Consider the following 24,920-nt stretch of genomic DNA (forward strand, 5'->3'; position numbering starts at 1 on the left):
ATACCAATTAGTAGCACAGAATTTCCAACTGTATCAAACATTGTTTAAGCGTTAAAATAAATGAGCTTGCTGTTAACAGCCCTACTTAATGCTTACAGTTGCTTGTACCTGTTTGATTTCTTCTGAAGGGAGCATGTGCTATTTCTGCTTCTACTGTATGTATCTTAATTGAGTTTTAGAAAACTGAAAAAAGGTTTTAAAAATGGTTTGTTTAGGAGAGACATATGAGTTAGCTGTTTTTCTCCTTCTGCTGCACATCAAATTGTGTTTTGTAACAACCTAATTGTCATGATATCTATTTCAAGGGGAAATTTATCAAGTCACAGTGCACCCTTCTGTTCAGAAAAAATACTCGAGGATGTGAGCAGAAATTATTTTTACATAAAGGCTGCAGGCAGTTCAGAGTATTGACACACATATCATATTTTCATCACTGTCATTCACTTCCTTTCCCTCAATAAATAGGTTCATTATTGTTCCAATGCAGGCCCCTTATGGTTTTTCTGAGGGTGGAGCCACACTGAATACAGCTGCCACCCAGGTGCCTGCTAGAATTGATTGGCTCTCTTATGGGGTGTCATCGCCAGGCTCTCACCACCAGCCACAGCACTTTGACATCTTTGAGGAAAATATTTCATTATTACTTAAATGTTTTTTGGCATTAGCATTGTTGCTATGTTAAAGGCGTAGAGAATTGGCTTTTTTTTTTTTTTTTGAGGCATTGGACTTAGAGAATTGAAATAATAATACTGATAATGGAACTGTTCTGGGCTTGTGGAGCACATTTTCTTCAGCAAGTTCAAAAAGCCAACCTGCACTATTTAGTTAATAAAAAGCACATTAAATTGACCCAGTCTTTTATTCCTTGAGATATCTTTATTATAAGGTGTCACTTTTAAAAGAAACTTTTCTGTTTCATTGCCAAAGATACAAAATCAACTTGGTTCTTTTTTCCTGTGGAAGGGTGGAGTAGGGGGAATGGTGTAATTATATACAACAACGTGAATACAGTACTCTAGGACCAGAACAATCTAACCTTAGATTCTGGGTAAAGCACTATCCCAAATTGAGCTGTATAGCTATTGTTAGGCTGAAGTATTCCATTAGGACATAATTGAATTGGAACTGGTTTTTATTAAGTTCTCCTGTATCTGAGAGATTGTAGCCAAGACCTGGATGTCCTTGGTTTATGTTGAAGAGATTAATGCCTATCACACTGTGGCTTTTCTGCATGTACCTTTTATAAATGGGAGGTTCTTATTTGTATTACTAATAAACTTCCTTTAGCAACAAGAAATGCCTCTAACAATGAAAGAGCCCATGATTTTGTATTCTGGTCTTCTCAAGGCAAGTTCCATGACTTAACGACAGTTACAGCATTTGAATCAAGCAGTTTAATTTTTCCTTAATTTTCTCAGTAGATTGGGTTCCCCTGAAGAAATAAGCTTATTGTCCTTTTTGTGCATAATTTTGCCAGGGCTAGTAAGACTACAGAGATTTTTAGCACCTTGAAAAGCTGCTTGATTGGCAGGAATTCCCTTCCCCTTTTTCTTTTCTCAAATCTGGGAATAAGATTTTCCCTCCAGCTCATTTCTAAATTCAGTGTTTGTCACAGTAATTCGCTAAGGAAAAAATAAGCATCACTCTGTTTTTCTGATCACTTTTTCTGTTTGTTGCTATTCTGTAACACTATAATCACAGCAAGCCTCTCCTGCAGTATAAAACTGGAGCAAATTTGCCATTTTGCTCCCTACAAACACTGTGGGCCTGGTTACTTACGCACCAGGTTAATTCCCCGGTTCATAGTTCTCAAAGTTGGGCATCATTTTTGCTTGCTTCTCAATCACTAGGACTTTTTATTTATCTGTAGCTCCAGCAATTTTTTCCTTGTCTCTTGTGTTTGCTTTCTTCTAATCCTCTGGTAGGTGGTGTACTGTTTCTGGGTTGTTTTGGCAGAAGGCCATTTCAGTCCAAATCCATATTCCACAAAATGGAACCCCATCTTCCGTGTACAAAGTGCCTCTGCAGAGAGCTGATGACATATGCAAGTCCTGCCCCTACATTATAATTCTATTGCTAGAGAATTTGAATGTTTGTGACTTTTGTCCTATCTTAGTTTTCTATAAAAATTATCCATTTTTGCCCTTTGCCTCTGAGAAACAGCAATTCTGGTGCTGAACTTCTTTACCATATCCATGAGGTGAAGTTTTATATCTTGTATCTTTTATGAGTCTCCTCTGTTTCTCCAACGAAAGAATAGGCTTCTCAAAGGCAAGAAACCATGCTTTATAGTCTGGATGCCGGTGCCTAACTTTCTATTAATCTAGTCACCATTTCATAAATGGTATTGAGTATTGAATATAATCATAACTTACCCTGACTACTTATACCCACACTGATTTTTCATCCTTTGGGATATCATCCTGTACTTATTGTCTGTACCTTATTTCTTGGCACATGGTCTCTTGTATTGTACTCTGAATCATAGATTCTCTGTCTAGATAGTAAAGCACTTTTAAGGCAGGAATATAGGTATGTGTGTGTGTGTGTGTATATATATATATATATATCGCTTTTTTATACTTTGATACTGCATAGCAGGTTCTTTATAAGTGTCTACTGAATTGTATGTGACTGGTATGCAGTATGGCTAATGGAAAGATCTCTGATGTGGGAATCCTCTTGGCAACTCTAAGCCAACCACGTATTATCAGTGAGTTACTTTACTACTTAGAACTTCAGTTTCCTTTTCTGTATAAGAGTTAATGGGCAGCTAGCTTGCAATGTGCTAGCCTTGGAATCAGGAAAAAAGCCTCCTCCTGAGCTCAAATCTTGTCTAAGACATTTACTAAGGCAAGTCTCTTAATCCTGTTGGCCTCATTTTCTTTATCTGTAAAGTCAGCTGGTGAAGAATGTAGTAAAGCACTCTGTATCTTTCTCAAGAAAACCCCATATGGGGTCACAAAGTTGGACATGACTGAACACAGTACATAGTATTGATTCCAAGACAGAAGGTAAGGGTTTTAAGAACAAAAATAGGGGGCAGCTGGGGTAGCTCAGTGGATTGAGAGCCAGGCCTAAAGACAAGAGGTCCTGGGTTCAAATCTAGCTTCACATACTTCCCAGCTGTGTGATCCTGGGCAAGTCACTTAACCCCCATTACCTAGCTCTTACCACTCTTCTGCCTTGGAACCAATAGCCAGTATTGACTCCAGAAGGTAAGGGTTAAAAAACCAACAACAACAGCAAAATAGTTAATAATATTCATAACACCTGTTTTATATAGTTATTGTGAGAAAAGTCCTTTATTTCTAGTGCCCACCACTTAGTAGATACTGAACAAAATATTGTGCTGCCTAACATAGGGGCGAGTGGCCGGTACTCTAAAGCTACTGTGGGCTCCCAGGCTCTTCACTCTGCAGTCACCACATAGGAGAATAAAAATTTGACTCAAGGCCTCGGGAGAGTCAGTATTCCTAACATCATCACTTCTAGCTCTGGATTTCTCCTTTGTCCCATCCTTGAAAAAGGATACATAAAAGAAAAAAAAAAACCCTGACCAAGTCCTAATGATGTGCCAGGTACTGATAACATGGATGAGCTTGACAGACTTCTGTACCCTGCTAGGATCCCACAGTGTTGTGACTCCATAGATCAAACTGCCCAGGGGAGTTTCTGGCACCATTACTAGAGTGGTTTGCATTTTTTTTTCTCCAATGAATTAAGGCAAGCCATTATGCCCAGGGTGTTGCCGCCAGTAAATATCAGAGGCCAGATTTGAACTCGGCCCCAGAATTCTATCCATCTGCCTTGCTGCTTCCTATAACATAGTGACCAGGGGGTAATCAGGGGGGTTGTAAGGATGACGAATCATTTCATCTAATTGGGTAAGGAATAGATCAGTCCTTTCTAGGAGCCATGGCAGTATGATATTATTGATTTGATTACTTAGCCCAGAGCAAGAGGCAGAATTGCATGTTGGATGGGATAGGAGTATGGCCAGGCGATACAGCTCAAAACAATGAGGTGACCCAGTGGATGGAACATTGGGACTCAAGTCAGGAAGACCCGAGTTCCAATCTGGCACTTACTGGCTGTGTGGTCTTGGCCTCCCTTTGCTCATCTGTAAAATGAAGATAATGATAGCACTTTCTTCCCATTGTGACAGTCAGATGAGATTATAATTGTAAGGCGCCCCATACAGTGGAAGATGTTGGAACTCTATAAATGTTAGCTACGATTAGATATTATTAGATGAGATGTGAAGCACAGTCTGGTCTGATAGTTTAGAGCCAGCTAAATGTAGTAGATAGCCTCAGCAGGTACCCACTTTCTCCCATCAAAACCTTTCAGTCCAGGAGGGGAATTCCAGAACTAGGTGGATTAACAACTCTGGGGGGCTAAAGGAGTGGTTACTTTTTTCCCCCTAGTAGTTTCATTTGAAAGTACTAAGGGCAAAGGGCTGAATTATCGCTGAAAGCAGTGGTGGCCCAGAATCATAAATAAAGGGGGTTCCTACAGGGCTTAGTATCTTGACATAAAGCTTGTGTAAAGTTGTTTAGAGGATAGACTTCAAGAGTATGAATGTGAAGATTGCATTTAGAAGTTGAAAGTGTTTTTACTTATCCTTCCCTATATCATCTTTATAAAATAAACCCAGCAGAATACTAACAAATGACAAATGAGATATTCATAATTCCATTTTATGTTCTTGTTGAGGGATACTATGGAAATGACAGCGGTAATTTACTTATATTGTAATAATAATTGTAATGTTTCTCTCCTAATGTCTTTCCTTTATCTTTTTCTTCTCTTAAGGTGATGGACAAAATTTGATTACAGAAGATGTGACCGTAGTAGAGGGGGAAGTTGCCACCATCAGCTGCCGAGTCAAAAACAGTGATGATTCTGTGATCCAGCTACTGAATCCCAACCGACAGACCATTTATTTCCGGGACTTCAGGCGTAAGTTTCCATGCCTGTAGTATTAGATGGCAACTTCTTTTGCTGCTAGTAATTTTGATAAAGAGATTGCGAAGGGCTCCTTTTTAATTTAATGTTAGATGCTTAAAGTTTAGTCGATTCTTCAGAGGGAAGATGAGATGTGCAATCATAATCTTTCTGCTTAATAGAAACCTTGATGGTCCCCTTTTAAAGTAAGACAGTCTTACTTTGCAATAGGAATTGATTGTAGTAATTCAAGGTGAATTGCAATTGAGTGGCAAATACTTAGCTGACACAAACAGCTCAAATAGGGTAAAGCAAGGAAAATATAGCATTCTGAAAGGTAATCTGTTTGGTTTGAAGATTGAAGTTTTCAAGGCAATTTGTACCCCTAAAGACAAAACCGAGTCTGCCATTGCCACTACCTCTAGGGTTAGGAAGCTGTGTCTAGGTTTCCCTGGTGAAATGTTTCTAAATCTCAAGCCACAATGACTAATCATTAAACTTAAATTGTATATAATCGAAATGGTTCAAATTAGGACTCAGCAGAGGACAAAGGTAAGAATAGAATTTTTTCATTGTCGATAATCCACTGAAAATTTGTCACCCAAAAGCTTTACAGTATAGTAGAATCAGACATTGACTCTCCTTCTATCACCCGTAATAGAGAAGAACAAGGAAAGGGAAGGGGGAACAATTATAGGAAGAGATACCAACTGCCTTTGTTTCAGATGAATATTTGTCAATCTGTAGTAAGCTAGCTGTTGTCAAAATTACCATAAGGACTTCAACAGTAAATATTGGAGGTAAATAAAAAGCCCACGTATATTACGCTCGCTGTGATTCAGATTTCCTGCTTCATGCCTCTCGTAATCGATTCCATGCTATGAAGCTGGGTATAGTTAGCAATGTGGAATGGGGAGCAGACAACCTTCCCTTCCTCTCCCATTTTATGTCTATCTATCTGCTGCTAGGAAGCCCAAAATAATTTATGAATAAATGCTCAAAACTGACAGCAATTGTTATTGGCATTTTGCCAAGGTGGGTGGGTGTTTTCCCCTTTGGTCAGGGTTATTTGTCTAGAATGTAATTACAGAAGAAGCTCAAGGTGGAAATAGAGAGTGTAGGAAGAAGCCACTAACATGCAGAAAGATTTAACAAATTATTTTTCTTTTCTTTAGCTGTCTTTTAAGGCATCTGACTTTGCCAAGTCTGGGGAGGAAAATATACTTTCTGTCGTCGTCCTCCCAATCATTAATGATGTGTTTTGTTCCACAGCTTTGAAGGACAGCAGGTTTCAGTTAGTGAATTTCTCTAACAGTGAACTCAGAGTGTCGTTGACAAATGTCTCAATTTCTGATGAAGGAAGATACTTCTGCCAGCTCTACACTGATCCCCCACAGGAAATTTACACTACTATCACAGTGCTTGGTAAGAAATGTGGTGGATGCTCACCTGAAGGCTTTTAAACTTCTATTTAATGCCAGGGAACTGAGTGTGAAGTGCCTGTAAAACCAGGTATCTCCTTACAGCAGGGAAGAGGTTAATGGTGTCTATTGCTATAATGACCTGCTGTTAGATAAGAATCATCTGATGTCATTTTGGTTTTATAAGAGATAATCTGTTTTACCCAAGCAAATATGCTTACTCTGTTATTGTAGATTCCACCTTTCCCTGAATTCCAAACCTTTAGCTTCAGAAGCAAAGGTCACAAAAACTTAACTCATCATTGAATCACTGACCACATGGATTATGATTGCTTCTAACAACCAGCGTCTTTTTTTATTTTTTTTTCCGGTGAAAATGAAAAAAGAGATGGGCTGCCCATATCTGTTCCTTATTTCCAATTTTTAAAAATGAAACTCTCTTAATTATTTTTAAGATACACTCCGTATTTTGTTGTTGATTTCTTTTAACCTGGTTTGACTGACTGTCCTTGTTTAATAAGTATACATAGGATTAGACTACAAAAGCATTTCTCCATGATCCTGGGCTTTAGGCAACTCCAGCCACAGAAAAGTAAAGAGTTAAAAGCTTCCCTGGAGGAGTGCATGCTGATAAGCACAGAACTTTTAATGTGATGCTGAGCTCACCTTCAGGGAACTGAAGCTCTTTTCTCATAATCACTTGAATATGCTTTTCAGCAGCACACCTATAACTGGGTTTCTATACAGATATTTTTTTTTTCAGTATGATTGGTAAATATTATTCTGTCAAAGGTAATCTGCATCTTCTTCTTGCCCCCAGATAGGACTCAATATGTGGGTGCAGTTCATATAGCATTAGCCACTTTGGGAATGGTGAGGGTAGGTAGTGGAAGTGGTTTTTTTATAGTGAGAGCATCAGGGACACTCACTGTAGTGAGGGAGGAGCTCTGATTTATACCTAAGAGGAGATGATGAATCAAAATCTATTTGAGGTAGAAGACTGTAGCTTTTCAGCATAATGATATGGAGATTTAGAAGAAAAGATAAATATGAAGGACAGTCTTGTATTTTGTATGTGTTTATGTAACTCCTATCCTGTTGCTTTATTGTAAATGCAATATTGTAAATAGAAAATTTATTTCCTTCCCAAAATCAAATCATACCTTATATCCCCTAAAGCCTATGTACTCTTCAGCCAAATCACTACTAATTTGAGGTAGTCTTTCTCAAAAGTCTGTCCTTTAAAGTCTCCCCCATGCTCACATTTTAATATTAATTTCCTTTGAGGTATTCATTTTAGGGTCTGATTGAGGTTTAAATTCATATCAGGCCTATAGATAAACAGAACAGAAAAAAGGTTTTCCTGAGAAGACTGCCTTGAAATTTTACAAGGGTATAATATTCTATAGAGCTTGTCTGCAGTTCTTATCTTTTAGTACTAGTTTGGGAATACATCTTTTGCTTTCCAGAGTAAGTTCTGACATATGTAGGCCTCTGACTGGCCATCCGGTGTGCTCTCTCAACAGATATCCTAAGTTTGGGATGCCAATATTTAAACTTAACAGGATTTACAGCTCTTTGAATTTTCAAGGCATTTTTTAGGCTCCTTGAGATATATAGGACAAGAAAAAGGAGGATAATCATCTTGTTAAGATTATAAAATACATGAGGAGGAGTCAGAATTATTCCTACCTCCCAGTCTTTTTGTTCAGTCTCTTTGTTAAGGGTTGTTGTTGTTCAGTATTTTTACAGTTATGCCTGACTCTTTGTCACCTCATTTGGAGATTCTGTGGCAGACATTGCCATTTACTTCTACATCCCATTTTATAGATGAGGAATTGAGACAAATAGGGTTAAGTGACTCGGTCAATGTTACATAGCTTAGTAAGTGTCTCGGGGCTGGATTTAGGAAAGAGATCTTCCTAACTCCATGCCCAGCACTCTACCCACTGCACCACCTAGCTGCTTGCAAGGGAACCCATGATTTTTCTCTGAAACATATAGACCTTTGATTATTCAGAGACATATCTGTCCATTGTCAAATAGTAACTTCAGTGACGGATACTTTTGTTCACAGGCTGCAAGTCTAATTAATTAAGACTGTAAATAATCCTTCCTTATGGGAGGAGGGACATACCAAGATTAGGCTTTTTTGAGATATTATGCTTGGAATAATTTGTGGGGGGAATCTGATTATTTTAAATGTACCAGTTTCTTGCTTTTTATTTATTCAGAGGCAAGAACTTAAGTATACTTGAAAGTTAATAGCAATAGATGTTCTTTCTGCAGCTAGTCTTACACATTCATTAACTATTCTTTCCATTGAATTTACTCCAGGATTCCTTGACAGAATAAAATTGTCATCAATGTTTGAATCTTTCATACTCTGAAATCTGACAATTTTCACTGATACTTATATATTCAAACCTTTTCTCCCAAGGTTTAGGGTTTTGAGATATTATAATGAATGAAGAATGATGTATTAGCATCTCCTTTGCCACGTATGGTACTCTGAAAGGAATGCCATATGTACTTTACACAGCTGTCAAACTCCCAGATAGGTTGAAGATGTTCATTTCAGTGTGTGTTTCTATTAGTTGTTGGATGCATTCAGCAAAAAACTTCAGCATAATTATAGGGCCAAGAGATGGATATTTGTTAATGTTCTCTGTGCCATTCTAAAGATACTATTATGTTTATTATCTCATCCATAGAAAAAAATGAAAACTCTTCTCTGGTATTTTGCATGCATTCGCTTGCTAGTTAAGATATTCATTTACTTTTTCTACTCATGATCAGTTTGTTTCTTTCAAGCAGAGTGTACTACAGGCCTCTCCTTATCCTATTACTCATGAGTTATGATAGAGTGTGTGTATACACTGCTCTAAGATTAATATAGTCACTGATAATAGTAGCTAATATTATTACAGTGCTGTCCTTCTAAGATTAGTGTTCACTCTTAAGATTCCAGGAACAGGAGAACCTAATTATTTTAAAGGGTCTTAGAGTGAGATTTCACTTACTGATCAGTTTTAAGGTTCCTCTTTTGTTATAATTAACATGGCTCTGCTTTTTTTTTTAATATGTTGTAGGAGTAATGTTTATAATTATCTCTTTCATAGATTTGAGGTTAGCTAAAAAAAAACATGACACTTCATTGCTGCTGATTCCTGGGTCTTTCCTGCATGGGATTTTCTTCTAGATTTTCATCTCCATGTATTTCTTTAGTTGTGTATACAGTTATTTTCATTAATGGCCAAAGATTAATTTTTTTTTCTAAATATAGCAATTACTTTTTTGTATATTAGTGATTTAATGGCAAATCATTTCATCTCAAGTGAACTTTTATGTTGAAAGAATTCCTCTTTATTTACATATTTTCTTACATAGAAATGACTAATTTTAAGGTAAAATGTTATTGACTCCTCAGATTACACTAAACTTTTTGATTGTCATTTAGTCTATGACCCTAAATATATAACTTCTTTTTAAAAAAACATCAGTAAGGAACATGTGCTTGAATATATTAGAAATTATAGCCATCACATCACATTTTTTTCAATGCGTATATATAAAACCACTCCCACTCTTCAGAATATTTATTACATTAGTGAATTAAATTCAATGTCACCATAAATGACTACTGTACAAAGAAAGGACTGCTATGTACTAAGAATGTATTTTAACAGTGCGATATAGGATGCTTGGACCTTTGATTTATTGGTATAGGTGATTCCCAGTGAGGAAACTCAGTGTACTTTTGTAGCTCAGTAATTATTTTATTTATATAAATATATTATTATTTATATATGATATGCAAGCAATAAATAAATAAACATGATGTATTCATAAAAATTCATTCTTCCACCTATAGTTTTTTTGTAGTTACATAGGGTACCAAAAATTTAAGTGACTTACCTATCTGTCAACAGCAGGGTGTAAATACAGTTCCTCTAGCACCATGGCACCTCTGGAGATTCTACTGATCCCAAAAATACCTCCCCCTAAAATGATACAGTTCCCTCATCCTTAAGGGTTTTTGGCTAGGATGGGGCTAAGAGTTGAAGAAGTAGAGACCATAACAGTTGGAACCAGGTAGATTATAATTAGGGTAAAGGAGAGTTGAGTTTTTTTGTTTGATTATTTGTTAGTTTGTTTTATGTCAGAAAAGCCACTTTTTCTTGAAGAAATCAGGGAAAGTTTTCTGGGGAAAGTGTCACATGGGTTGGGCATTCAAGAAAGATGCAATCAGGGACTACTGAGCACCAGACCTGGAGTCAGGAGGAACTGGGTTTAAATGTGACCTTAAGTACATCCAAGCTATGTCAGCCTGGGCAAGTCTAATTGTCTAGCTCTTAGTGCTCTTGTGATACTAAAGACAAAAGGTAAGTGTGTTGTTCTTGTTTTAATTTAAAAAAGTTGGAATTTTCAGTAGGCATAGATGAAATAGGGCAGTAGGTAAAAGGAAGAATAATGATATGTTGCCCAGAAATAGAGTGAAATCTGACTGTCCTTTGAACACTTTCTAAGATATATATATATAAAATTTTTATTTATTCATAGTTAAAAGCTGTCCAAGTCATAATGAGTTGAAATACAATTTACAGAGAAAGCATTTCTGGAATATATATACTTCATGAAGAGGAATAATATGAAATAATCCTAGAAAGATAAATTGGAGCCATACTATGGAAGTCTTTAAATGTTAGACTAAAGGTGTGTGTTTTATTCCACAGGTAATAGAGTACTACTGAAGTTTTTTAAGAAGGGGAGCTAGTGTTTATAAATCCTTGCTTTAATATTTAATTTGGCAATTATGTAGAGGATAGATTGGAGAAGGGAAGGGAGAAAATAATTTACACAGTCCATGGGAAAGGTAATATAGGGCCACAATTAAGATGATTTGAGTGGAAGTGTGGGTTGGAGAGAAAAAGGAGACAGATTGTGGTTGTAGAATTAACAGAATGTGGCTAGAATGGTGGAGAGTAAAACAAATGGGAAATAATCTTGACTTGTTGACCTCAGTGTAATAAGTTTAGAAAACAATTTCTCTTGTGCAATTATTATTCTTATGTATGTTATTTTCTGTGTCTTGTCCAGTGCTGGCTTTTTAAGTTCCAATTGTATAGGAAGTGCACCTTTGCCATATTTTATTTCTGAGCTTTGTCTGAATCCAGCCCTTAGCAACCCAGGAGATGTTTAATAAGTATGATTGGAAGAACAGTGAGCCCAAGGGGACTCCTAGGATTCTGTAGTGAAAGAGCACTGATACCAGGGACAGCAATGTTGACATTTGGACAGGGAAGAAAGAGCAGAGAACAAGATCATGAATTCAGTTTTGGACATTTGGAGTTTGAGGTGACAATGGGTCATCCAGTGGAGATATATAGCATGGAAAAAGGAAATACCAATGATCTTCTAAATAAACCTTCATGGAGTAAAATTAATTCTCAATCTTGTATTCTTAATAATGATTTCTTTTGTCCTTTTCTCATTAGTCATGTTATTATTATGGTCTTTACTCCAAACCCTTTCCAGGACCTCTAATATTAATTATTATTTTATTAATATCATTAATATTAATTTTAATATTATTACTCAATCATTTCCAGGACCTGTAATATTGATCACTTTTATTAATAATATTGTTAAGAGGTTCTCTCAATTCATAGTGAGTCGGACTACCATCTGACACCTTCTTTTACTAAGAGTTCTGAGTCAAAGCACCATGATCCTGTGAGCTTGTGGGAGTTCAGGTGACTCTTGATTTTTCAGATTTTTCCCTGTGTCTGCTGTGTACTGAGCAGCATTTCTAGGGTCTAGATGAAGATAAATATTTAGGTAATATACAGACCCTGTACTGGTTGAACTTACAGTTATAGAGGATGGTGATGTGGAAAGAAGATGTATATCGAGAGGGTAGTTAGGTTGCACAGTGGATGGAGCACCAGGCCTGGAGTCAGCTCATCCTGGGTTAAAATATGTCATCTGTCTTACAGAAAGTAAGGTTTTAAAAAATGTATTTTTTATAATTTATGAGTATATCATATATGATCTGGGAGTTGGTAGGAAAAGAGCCAAATTGGCCTTCTTTCTGTTCCTCATATATTCTTTATACATATCTTTACTTATGTGTTCTTATTCCCAAATAAAACATTAGTCCCTAAGGTAAAGGAATTAGTCCATTTATATCTTTGTGTTCCTAGTACTAATGTATCGATTGAGGATAGTTGTTTTAAACTATAAGGAAAGGGTTAGGAGACTGATAAAGGTGGGATATTTAAAGTTGCCCTGTAAAGAATAGGGAGAAATTCAAAAGGTGAATGGTATGAATTAGAACATTCCAGCAATGGAAAAAAGCTGAGCACACACCCTAAGATAGGCAATCATGACCAATTTCTGATGTCATAAATAAACCAGTTTAGTTGTAAGTGAATTGTGAGTAGAAGGGAATAATAACAACAACAAAACACGTGAGACTAGATTATGGAAGGCTTTGAATGGCAAGGAAAGAAGTATGAATTTTATTTCCTATGCAGTAAGCAGCCATGAGAGGTTTTTGGGTGTGAGAATGAGATGTCTGCATGTCAGGAAGATGCCAAAGCTGTATTGTTGGAGGTAATTATCCCACGAGAGACTTCCTCATACCCATGAAAGTGTAGACCTAGTCCCTTCCTCTACCACATGTCCATCACTTACCTTCTGTATGACTAATCTGTCTTCTTTTTTAAGTATCCATTTTCTTCTTAGCATCCTTTCCCCTGATTCTTCACCATTGCATGTGTGTATGCAGGTATGTATGTGTGTATTGTAGCCTGTTTGTACCCACCATGTTCCTTTCCATTATCCTTTAAGTACTACTCCTTTTAAAATTTATTTGAAGACTGCTGTGTCATATATCTTTTAGTGTAACAACCCCTGTAGAAGACTTATATTCAGAAGATCCTTTGTTTTTGGGACAAGTTTTGGGTCATAAAAGAAAATTTGAAATTTCTGAAAGGCAAAACCAAGCCACTCTTCTCTTCCTGTTTAATTCTGGGCCCAACTCTTTGTCTGTTAAAACTGTCTGCCCTAGACATGTATGCTGATGGATTGGCTCTGTTGGTTATTCATCTAACTGCATGTCATCTTCTGAATAATATACATTCTTCATTTACCTAGTTTTGTGTGCAGATGGCTCAGGTAAACTCTTTTGAGTGATAATGGATCTTTTCCACTGGCTCTTTGGTGTGTTCAGTTCTCAGACAGAACCATCTTGTCTAGGCTCAGTAATGTGCAATATTATTACTTATTGAAGCCCTCCTGTTGCTTACTAAGACCTTCACTAATGACACACTTGATGTATGTATAGACTATTCTAGTTGTTGAGGTTCTCTTGGTGGTGCCCCCTCTTGCCCCACCATGAAGCATGTCTACAATTCAAATGCACAGTGGAATTTTTAATGCCCTTCATCTTTCAGTGTGTGATGTTAAAGTTGTGATCTACTCAGAAATGTTAGTTATATCTTGCCTTTGGTGTCCTTTTCAGATACCGTATGAATTAATCATCTCATAATTTTGTTGACTTCTATAGAGTTCCTTTCTATCATTCCTGTCTAGTCATTGGGGTCATTAAAGAAGTTTTGAAATTCTCAAAGGCAAATAGAGCCCTTCTTCTCTTCCTGTCTAATTCCAGACTTAGCTTTTCGTCTGTTTGTACTGTCTATCCTAGATATGTATGTTGATGGATTGCTTTTCTCATTTTTTGTTCTTTTAAGGGTCATTTCTACTACTAAAGTTGTGAATCTGAAAATTTTCTATAAAAATTTTTACAGAATTTTTTTCCATTTTTCTTTGTTGTCCTTCCATTTTCATTTAAGACGTACTCTATAAGTTTTTGACCTCTTTCTCATTACTTATTGATCTACATTTTCCAATCATTTGTCATCATCTACCCTTATTCCCACCATTTCATTGAAATCACCAACTATAAAAATACATATTGATTTCATCTGGTTCAATGTCTTAAAAGAATTTCTATACTTCATTTTTGCAACAGATATTTATATAAAAGCTGTAATTATTATCATGGTGGTTATTTTTCAAATAAATATCATCAGCACTACAATTCAAGATGACCAAACATATCTTGAAAAGAGGTTTTAATGCTTTTGGACACATGAAAATGTAATTCCTTCAGGTCGTTTACTTTTCCACTGAATACTTGTAAGTCGTCTTTCAATTGAGTTTCTTTTTCCCTCTTCTAGATAATTTAAAATATGAGTACATGGTAAGATTCAATTTTTTTCAGTAATATTCCCACTCATTGGTCAGTGGATTAGGATTTCCTATTTAAAATGGCAACAGTGAACTTAAAACCCTTAGAGAAAATGTGATTGCCGGAGGGAGAAGTGCATGAAGGTCAAATTCCATAGAACATTCACTGTGTTGAAGAGAGAGGAAGAAGCCAGGAAATGAAATAGAAGAAAAGTAGGGTTTAGACACAGAAGAGAACATAGAATATATAGTATTTTTAGAGAAAGTATAAAATTCATATGATTCTTAGCCCTCTCTGCTCCCTTTCTTGATAATCTGACATTTATTGAAGAAGCTAAAGTCACATGGGATCGAGGGCCATTTTGTAGTTTTGTTTCTTTCATGGGTCACCATAGTCAAAATATTTCATCACCAAATGGCCAATATATTGTCTGGCAACCTATTTCTTATTAAGGTTTACTGGTCCTTGGAAAAGGAGACTGTTTCCTGGCCCTGGCCTGAAGTTTTTCCAGGATGATAAAGCCTATCACAACTTGTTCTCCTTTGGAATAAACTTTATGATGACAGCCTCACTTCAGACACCTTGATAAGGTATCAGAACAGGCCTGTGTGGGAGATCAAGATCAATAGTAATTAATGCATATACTACTACAGTCATCCTGAGATAATAATGAGTGTTTGCATTAGGGTGGTTGCAAAGGGAAATAAGAGATAAATGGGACAAGATTCAGGAGGTATTACAATATATAGGACATGATAATTGCATATATTAGTTGAATATGTTGATGTTGATAATTGGATATTTTAGGTGAGGGAGAAGGGCAAGTCAAAAATAATCTTCAAGGTTTCCTTAAATGGGAGAATATGAATGGTGGTGCCACTGATAGTAATAATTCAGAGGGAGGACTAGCCTTTGGAAGAAAGTGGAAAACTTATTTGGGGACATGGTGGGTTTGAGATCGCTGAGTGACATTCATATGGAGATATCTGTTAGGCAGTTTGGGATGTTGATCTAGAACACAAAAGAGTGGTCACAGATGAAGATACAGAGCTGCCTAGGTCTGGAAATTACCAGCATAGCATCTGCCATACTTGGCAGATTGAGTGCAATTGTCAGGAAAGAAAAATGAGGGAGATAACTTCTGACAGAATAGCTTTAAGAGTTTAAAAGAGGATAAGGAATCTAGTAAAGAGACAGTGGAAGAAGGTTTAATAAAGTTAGAAAATATACTGTCTGTGAAGCCATGGTAACAGAATGGGGTAGTAACTCATGGGAGATGGGACCCCTTATTGTACATAATCTCTCTAATGCTTTATAGTTGTCAGAACAGCTTATGAATTCCAGAGGCTAAGAACCTAAATCACAGTCTTTCAGAACTGCTTTTCCTGTAGGTTTCAGTTTCCTCCAAAGAAGATAATGGTGAACATCCTGAAAGGTTTCATTTATTTCATTTAATGTCATGGAAGGTTATTATGTCCCTCTTTTAGGAAGTAAGCCACCTCCCTTTCTGTTTCCTAATTCTCTTTACTGCATCAGTTCTTATAAGTCTTCTGATATTTCTCATTTCTTTATAGTCATTTTCTTCTTATAAAGTAGCAACCTACTTTGTACCAAAATTTGTTTGGCCATTATTCTATAGTTGCTCCAATGGGCACCCATTTGGTTTCCATACGTGTTTTTGTTTAGACGTTATGGTATAATGGATCTACTAACTTGCCTAATAGATCTGTATTTCTCATGGGAGAAGATTAGACTAAATATCCTCTAAGGTTTGTTCCAGCTCTATTAAATCTGAGTCAGTATTTTTAATACCTTCCAAGTCATTGTTTTTCTGCTACTACCTAAGCTTTTTACCCACCATGCAACTTTCTCTTGCCCTTTCTGTCACTCACAGTCATGGTTTTTCTGAAGATGTGAGTCACAATGCCATGTATCATTCTTTAACCCTGTGAAAGCCCCATTGTCCACTTTTCTTTGTTTCTCTCATATACTGTTAGAGAAAGATACAAAGTAGAATGGATAGGAACTTCTGCAAACACATGTGCTCGACCCTCCACCAGGTCCTCAGTGCTCTACAATAGCACTTCTATTCCTCTTTGGACAATTCCTGATTCTCCTTTCTCTCAGAAGCTTATTCAGATCTTTTTCAAAGCCTTTATCTCTTTCCTCTTCTCCCTCGTCTCCCCAGATGACCTGACTTATTTTACTGAGATCACAGCAATCAGTTACAAGAGTGCTGAAATTTCTTCCTTTCTGCCTCAAAACTTTTTTTATCCTTTCCAATGGCTATATCCTCCATTCGATCTCTAGGAAAGAAATATTCCTCTTCCAGAGCTGACTTCTCAACCTTTATCCCCTGATCCTACCCTGCCTGTCTTCTACCTCTGGGATCCTTCAATTATAGTATCTTTATGTCTCCAGTCTCTTCTACGTGGCCTTTCCCCCCCTTAGTTTTCAATAAACATTCTCAATTATCCCCTGACCCCTCCCCCACCAAACTCTTCTTGCGTATAAATTAGTAGCCATTCCTTACCACCCTTTGTCACAACCAAAGAATCACTGCTTCTACTTCCTAGCCGGCCATTTCTTTTTTCCTCAATGCTGTATAGTATGATTGCCATTATCATACTTCTTTCTGCTGATATATTTCTCTACTTCTGAAGCTCTGTGAAGGAGGTGTTGTGTCTTATTTCTCTTTATGACCCTTGTTGTACCTAATAATAATTATACATTTATATATCATGTTGAATTTCACAAAACACTTGAGGTAGTTGGTGAAAATATTATTATATTAACTTTTCATATGTGGAAACTGAGGTTCAAAAAGGTTAAATAACTTGTTCAAGGTCACACATTTAGCCACAGAATTGAACCTTCTGATTCTGATGCCAGTGCTCTTATCATGTCTCTGCATAAAGCAACATTTTTTCATGGTCAACAAAAGGTTTTTTGTTCATGATTAAAGAAGAAAATGTTTAATTTTTATTAATTTTTGTACAGAACTCCATTGAGACAAAGTTTTTACTTCCTATTTAAGCCTTTTACCACCTGCTGAACCTGTTCTGCATCTCAGCCTATCCCAAATTATACATAGTGACAAGCAGACCTTTCTGCAAGAATGGCACAGATAAACTGGCATGCCGGACCAATGAATTTTACAATGAAAAAATGTCATACATTTTCTTCATTTTGTTTATACTCTAAAGCAGTTTTTTTCCTTTCCCTTTCTCTTTCTTTTATTCTTTTTGATCCAAGTTTCCTTCCTTCCTTCCTTCCTTCCTTCCTTCCTTCCTTCCTTCCTTCCTTCCTTCCTTCCTTCCTTCCTTCCTTCCTTCCTTCCTTCCTGCCTTCCTGCCTTCCTGCCTTCCTGCCTTCCTGCCTTCCTGCCTTCCTGCCTTCCTGCCCTGCCTGCCCTGCCTGCCCTGCCTGCCCTGCCTGCCCTGCCTGCCCTGCCCTGCCCTGCCTGCCCTGCCTGCCCTGCCCTTCCTTCCTTCCTTCCTTCCTTCCTTCCTTCCTTCCTTCCTTCCTTCCTTCCTTCCTGCCTTCCTGCCTTCCTGCCTTCCTGCCTTCCTGCCTTCCTGCCTTCCTGCCCTGCCCTGCCTGCCCTGCCTGCTCTGCCTGCCCTGCCTGCCCTGCCCTGCCCTGCCTGCCCTGCCTGCCCTGCCCTTCCTTCCTTTCTTCCTTCCTTCCTTCCTTCCTTCCTTCCTTCCTTCCTTCCTTCCTTCCTTCCTTCCTTCCTTCCTTCCTTCCTTCCTTCCTTCCTTCCTTCCTTCCTTCCTTCCTTCCTTCCTTCCTTCCTTCCTTCCTTCCTTCCTTCCTTCCTTCCTTCCATCTCCCACCTCCCCTTTCTATCTTTCTTTGGCTCTGTTGTCTCAGTCTCTCTCTCTTGTCTCCCCTTCTCCTTTCCTTCTCTCTGTCACACACACAAATGTACTCACCAAAGAAGTTTCAGTGACAACTGCTTTTAGGATATATACAAACTCCTTTCATTGGCACTTAGATTCTTTCAAGTTCAGGCTGTAGTCTTCTTTTCACCTTCATTTCCCATGGCTCCACCTCCCCGAGTTGGCATCCCTACTAAACAAGTGTGCTTGCTGTAATGTGTGTCACACATTCCTTCTCCCTCCCTTGTGGCTCTCCTCCCTGCTTGGTATGCTCTCCCTCTTCATCTGTGGCCACTGGAACCCTAATGACCTTCCACAGCTCAGCTCTGTCAAAAGAGGTTATCTAGTTCCATCTCCCTCATTTTATAGATGAGAAAACACAAGACTTGGGGAATTTAAGTCACTTGCCTAAGGTCACCCCAGCATGCATCGGTAGAAGTAAGATTTAAATTGATGTCCTGTGTCTCCAAATATAGCATTTTCCCTTATCCCTGCTACCTCTCTTTCATTCTCCTGGGAGATTTTCCTTTTTTTTTTTAATCCATATTTTTTTGTCTTAAAATTAATACTAAGTGGTTCCAAGGCAGAAGAGCAGTAAGGGCTATGTAATTGGCGTTAAGTGACTTGCTAGGAAGTAGCTGAAATCAGATTTGAACTCAGATCCTCATGTCTTTAGGCCCACACTTTTCTTCACTGTGCCACCTCACTGCTCTTAGGAATACTTTCTTAATGATCACAGTTAGGACTATCTCCCCCACAAAATTACTTTGTATTAATGTTATATTCACTTATTGGTATGTATTTTCTTCAGTTGGAGAGAGAGAGAGAGAGAGAGAGAGAGAGAGAGAGAGAGAGAGAGAGAGAGAGAGAGAGAGAGAGAGAGAGAGAGAGAGAGAGAGAGAGAGAGAGAGAGAGAGAGAGAGAAAGAAAAGAGAAAAGAGATTGCTACTGGATACTGGGCGTAGTACAATCTTTGTATTACCAGGAATTAGCATAGTGTTTGTCACATTATGATTGATTAGTAAATGTTTATTGAATGAATGTTGTTGAAATAAGGCAGAATGAGAACACCTTAAACACCAGGCTTATGATTTTTGAATTTTCTCCTATACGTACCAGGGAACCATAAGTCAGGTTTGAACCTTGCCATTTGCTTTTTCTATTCCTTTTCTTTTTTCTTTTCAAACTCTGGACAGATGTGCTGATTCAGCACAAATCCTATTTATTTCCCATTTGCTTAATTTTATTAAAGTATAAATTGGAGTCATTCCTTGCCATATATAGCTATTTGTTTGGGTCACTTACTTCAGAAAGGGAACTAATTGAGCAAATTTGTAGTTTCTGATTTTTTGTTTTGTTTTGTTTTGTTTTTTTCTACCATGTGAGTAAAAGAAAAGCCTGTTATTGTCCCACAAATTCCTCCTCTCCTTTCTCTTCCTGTCCTTTGAGTTTCTGAGAAACATGTGCAACAAATGGTTTTCTTTTCTCCTTTCCCTGTAGGAATCTGGCTGTTTCAATCCTATGTAAAATTTCATTTCATGGAAATTTCATAGAAATTTTTACATTGGATTGAAACAGTTGGAAATCCCAAATATGTGGTTTAATGCTATAATTTATTGAAGGCAGTACCAGAGATTTATTATTCAACTTGATCATCAGGATGGCATGTTTATACATTTTTAATTTCTTGTTTCTCTTCTGAGTTGAGAAACTTATTAATCATATGTCTGAGCTAAGTGTTTGCTTATTCATAGTGGTCAGGACTCAGCTTCTATATTCAGTCTGGTGAATTCAGTATTCTTACTGATTTTTATTTTAACATTCTTGCTTTAAGGCAAAGTTGCACTTCATTTAATGTTTCACCAGAAACTTAGTATCAGAAAAAAAAAGATACTTCCGACATTCTTTTTGTTTTCTTTAAAATATATCCATCCAAGGATCTTTGTAATTCTTCCCGTATACACATAGTGATTAATATATTCACACCAGGACAATTTAACTCTAAATCTAGAATTTTATTGGCAAAGTCCATTATTTAAATTTGAGAACCTTTTTCCATTTTCAGTTTTTTTCATAGTCCTAGAACAGTTTTTGTTTGGCTTTTCGAAGGTGAAAAATTGGCATTTGTCTTTGCCCATTAAGTTTTCTTTCTTTAATCTGAAGATGGAAGCTCAGGTAAATTGGGGCTTCCTAGACTTCCTAGTAAGGAAAGCCTATTTAGGAGTTTTTCCCTCTCCTTTGTCATCTTCTGTGGTGAAATATATTCTAATTTTTTGCATCCTTTTAGCAGATCCAATATCTATAATAGGAGTGCTAGGTGAATGGAGAAGAATCTTGAGGGAGAACTTTTGTCACTGAGAATCTCCTATTTCCAAAGTGAAGGAACTCATTATAACAGATAGACACATCCTCCCCCCACCCCCACCCCCCAGTTTATCTGGAATTTATTTGAATCAGGGAAGTGACTTTTTATAAGATGAAATTAGAAAGAAATTCCTACTCAAAAATTGGCGAAAACAAAGGAACCCTGGGATTTTTTGCATGCGTTTTTTTTCACAAACTGACATGACTTGCATTTTATTTATTTTTTTAAAAACTGATTTTTGCAGTTCCCATGAGAGTCTGTTATTACTGATAATATTAATGCTTTCTAATTAATCTAGCAAGACCTAAGAAAGATTGTTTTTATTTAAAATGCCTTATGTGCTTGACTTGTAGTCCCACCACGGAATTTGATGATTGACATCCAGAAAGATACCGCTGTTGAAGGAGAGGAGATTGAAGTGAACTGCACAGCCATGGCCAGCAAACCAGCTACCACCATCAGATGGTTCAAAGGAAACAAGGAACTCACGGGTAAAGTTGGGAGATGTGTTCATCTATTATTATTCCTGATGTCCAGTGTTGCCATTTAGTTATAAAAAGCCTATATCATAGCGAGCATATTTTAATACACACCCACACATATGTGCTGAACAGAAGAAATAAATCTTCAATTTATTATCACTTATTAAATTCTTTTGTAGCAAAATCTTAACAACTTTTTGAAAAGTTGCATCCTTTTCCCCTAAAACAAAGTTTGGGCCACTGTGGAAATATTTGCATAAGGCAGTTGTGTGCCACTGCATCCAATTTTCCTGAAGGACTTGAAGTCACAAGCTAAGAATTGTGGCATACGGTGCCCTGATATTCAACACTAGAACTTGAGTCCATTTTCCCTGTATAAGCTCATGATGACTAGGTCTTTGGCATGATCAGCATTCTAGGATATTACTTGGAATGTTAGAATCCAGAATTTTCATTTTTAACTTTTAAAAATTCTTTTTACTTGAACGGAGTGAGTACTGCCTCCATGTCATTCTAGTTTTCAATGCCAGCCCTTTTGATATTGTGTTCCTCCGAAGGGGTGGCAATCCTACTCACTAGACTCCGTTATAAATTTATAGAGCCACCTCTTTTGTGAATCTGTTCATTCTTTATCTATTTTCCTTTGCACTAGCAAGTTCTTATGCTCAATTCATAATTCTCTTCTGGTGGTGAGCAGCCCCCCATTCTAACCCTTGTTCAGCTAGGCCCTCTGCAGTAGACATACTCTGCTGCTTGTGTTTTGATCCCTGCAGCTTCAAACAGCTGCTAGTTTGATTTTTGCAATATTTGAGGATTCTGCTTCTATTTGATCTCTCCTTTCCACACTCCTCCCCTTTACTCAATAGGCCCAATTTTCTTAAGCCCTTTTTTGGCATTTGGATACCCTTTATTTAATGGTCACTGTGGAAATGGTACCTTGGACAAGGAACCCACTAGGCTGAACTACTTTGGTTGTAGTTTGGCAGAAATGGTCAGATTCAAATAGCCAGCTTCTATTTGAAGCATGCCAAAGGGAATTGCTAAAATCTCTGTAGAAAAGAAATCTAAAAATCTCTATCTAGACATAGGTAACTCTAAGTTATATATTAATTGCAGTATATTTCAAATATTTGCTCTGCTTTTATCTTCTATTTCCTAGGTATGGTTTTGGAAGGGAAGAGTTTCTCATTTCCCCTTTGCCTTCTCTGTCTATGTGAACTGAGCCATTAAATGTGTACCGATAAGTACAAAACATTAAAAGAAAGTTAATGGTGCGTCATGTCCTAGTGAGTGCGGAGTTCAGGGAAGGGGCTGCCTTTGCCTATTCATTCCATCCGGAAGCCTCCTTCCTCCTTTTCTGGGTGTTCTTGGAAGTGTCTCTCATCTGGCTCAAAGCCCTGTACAATACTTTGCTTCAACCCACTGCCACTGCATTTTTGTGGTCTTCAACAGTCTCAGAGTTTAAGCATTTTAATTACTATTTTAATTATGTAAATCCATTTAGTCACTTTCCTTCTTAATTGTTGATGATAGAAGGAGGAGAAAGGGAGCTTGTTTATAACTCTATTGATTTAAGTATTTAGGAGGTTTGGATGATGTCCTGGAATTTTCTAAACTGCCTATTAGATTAGTGCTTAATAGATTTTTCACGTTTAGATGGGGCTGTAGAGTGAACATCTCTCATCTCATTTGTTCTGCCCAGAGCTTTCAGATATCAAGATGGCAGATTTTTGCTCAAGTTTTTTGAAGGAGGCTTCTGGATAGAGGGAAATTAATGAATTTAATTAACATGCAATTAAATCATATAGATATTTGTCAAATATGTGCTAAACACCTACTATGTGTCAGGCATTATGTCATGCTCTAGAGCTACAAGTGAGAAAATCCAGAACATTTTCTCTCCCATCAAGGACTTAACTGCTGTGGCTTATTTTAAAGTATATATAACTTGCCCATCAATAAATATAAGGTAGGAAATTCATGAAATGTACAAATGTCTGTCCCCAATCCTATAGTAATAGGATTATAATAGTAACCTAAAATAATAAACTAAATGAAACCAGCATTTCTTATTACTCAGATGTTTGTGTATTATTCTTAGGCTAGACAAGTTCTCTTATAAAGAACTTGATTTTAAGAAGAAAATAGCAATCAGAATTCACTTACCTGTTTCTTTATCCATTTCCTCTCTTTTAGGCAAATCAGAGGTGGAGGAATGGTCGGACATGTACACTGTAACCAGTCAGCTTATGTTAACTGTTGGCAAAGAGGATGATGGTGTCCCTGTGATCTGTCTTGTGGACCACCCGGCCGTCAAAGACATGCAGACACAGCGGTACTTAGAAGTACAGTGTAAGTAACTAAGTATTTTATTCTTTGGGGATAGAACTATAGTTGCTTGAAAAGACTTCAAAAGCCGTTAATTATGTAATTACATTTTATTATAGTGTAGATACAATTTCTATCTTGTTACCTTGGTGGAGAAATCAAAGTATTGAGAATCACATAATGGATTAAACAATGAAATTTTTATGCAGCTCTGCCATGTTACTGAGTACTAGTGGGATTCTGGAAATATCATATTTAACTAAAATTTAGTACTTGAAGAGGGACACATCCAGATTCTTAGACTTTAATATGGATCTGCTATAGCACTTGACTTTAATTAAAGGGATTTTTGTAAGTGCATGCTATCATTATGCCTGTGCCAGAATTGAAAAGTAATTTTTTTTTTTACTCCTTTGTAAATATGCTATTAGGGCAGCTAGATAGTTCAGTGGAGTGAGAGCCAAGTCTAGAGATGGGAGGTAATGGGTTCAAATGTGACCTACTTACTAACTGTGTGTCCATGAGCATGTCCCTTAACCCTGTTTGCCTCAGTTCCCTTTTTCTGTAAAATGAGCTGGAGACAAAGTGGCAAACTACTTTAGTCTTTTTGCCAAGAAAACCCTGGGGTGGGCGTGGGAGGAGTCATGAAGATTCAGATAGAACTGACAACAACAATAAATATGCTATAGTTCTAAATACAAATGATTGCCTTTTCCCCTTCCAACATCATATCTTTTATTTTAACACACATTTACATCTTAAACTTGATTTGTAACAATGAGTTTAAATGTTTGACTATGTAAGCCATTGTTACAATATGTAAGTCTTAAACTAATTTATACTAATAGTAAGAGTTCTGATGTTGATTCATAAAAAATTTTTTTTTAATTTATGTTAATATATGACAAAGACATAACCTCCAACCTACACAGAATGTGAAGCTTTGAAAATATACAAACATACCTGCAGAAATGAAAACTGTATGGGAAAATAATATCTATCAGCTAAATCTTTTTTGACTGCTACCAAAATTGTCTAAATTTGTTTTTTTGTTTGTTTGCTTTTTGTTTTAAACCTTTATTTTTTCTCTTAGAAACTGATACTAAGTATCAGTTTCAAGGCAGAAGAGTGGTAAGGGTTAGGCAAATAGGGTTAAATGACTTGCCCAGGGTCACCTAGCTAGGAAATGTTTTGAGGTCCAACAGGCCTGGCTCTCTGTGCACTGCTATTAAA

General features: G+C 37.1%; 1 protein-coding gene across 7 annotated transcripts in view; it reads left to right on the forward strand.

The window, feature by feature from the left end:
* Positions 1-24,920, forward strand: part of CADM1 (cell adhesion molecule 1) — a 354,670-nt gene that overhangs the window by 272,842 nt on the left and 56,908 nt on the right. For all 7 annotated transcript variants that reach the window (XM_007494754.3, XM_007494753.3, XM_007494750.3 and 4 more), the window contains 4 exons: positions 4,819-4,965; positions 6,223-6,375; positions 21,231-21,368; positions 23,556-23,711. In XM_007494754.3, the coding sequence (XP_007494816.2) occupies positions 4,819-4,965; positions 6,223-6,375; positions 21,231-21,368; positions 23,556-23,711 (594 nt within the window). The remainder of the gene's footprint in view (positions 1-4,818; positions 4,966-6,222; positions 6,376-21,230; positions 21,369-23,555; positions 23,712-24,920) is intronic.

The sequence above is a fragment of the Monodelphis domestica genome, chromosome 4 (genome assembly GCF_027887165.1).
Source record: "Monodelphis domestica isolate mMonDom1 chromosome 4, mMonDom1.pri, whole genome shotgun sequence".
Taxonomy (NCBI): Eukaryota; Metazoa; Chordata; class Mammalia; order Didelphimorphia; family Didelphidae; genus Monodelphis; species Monodelphis domestica.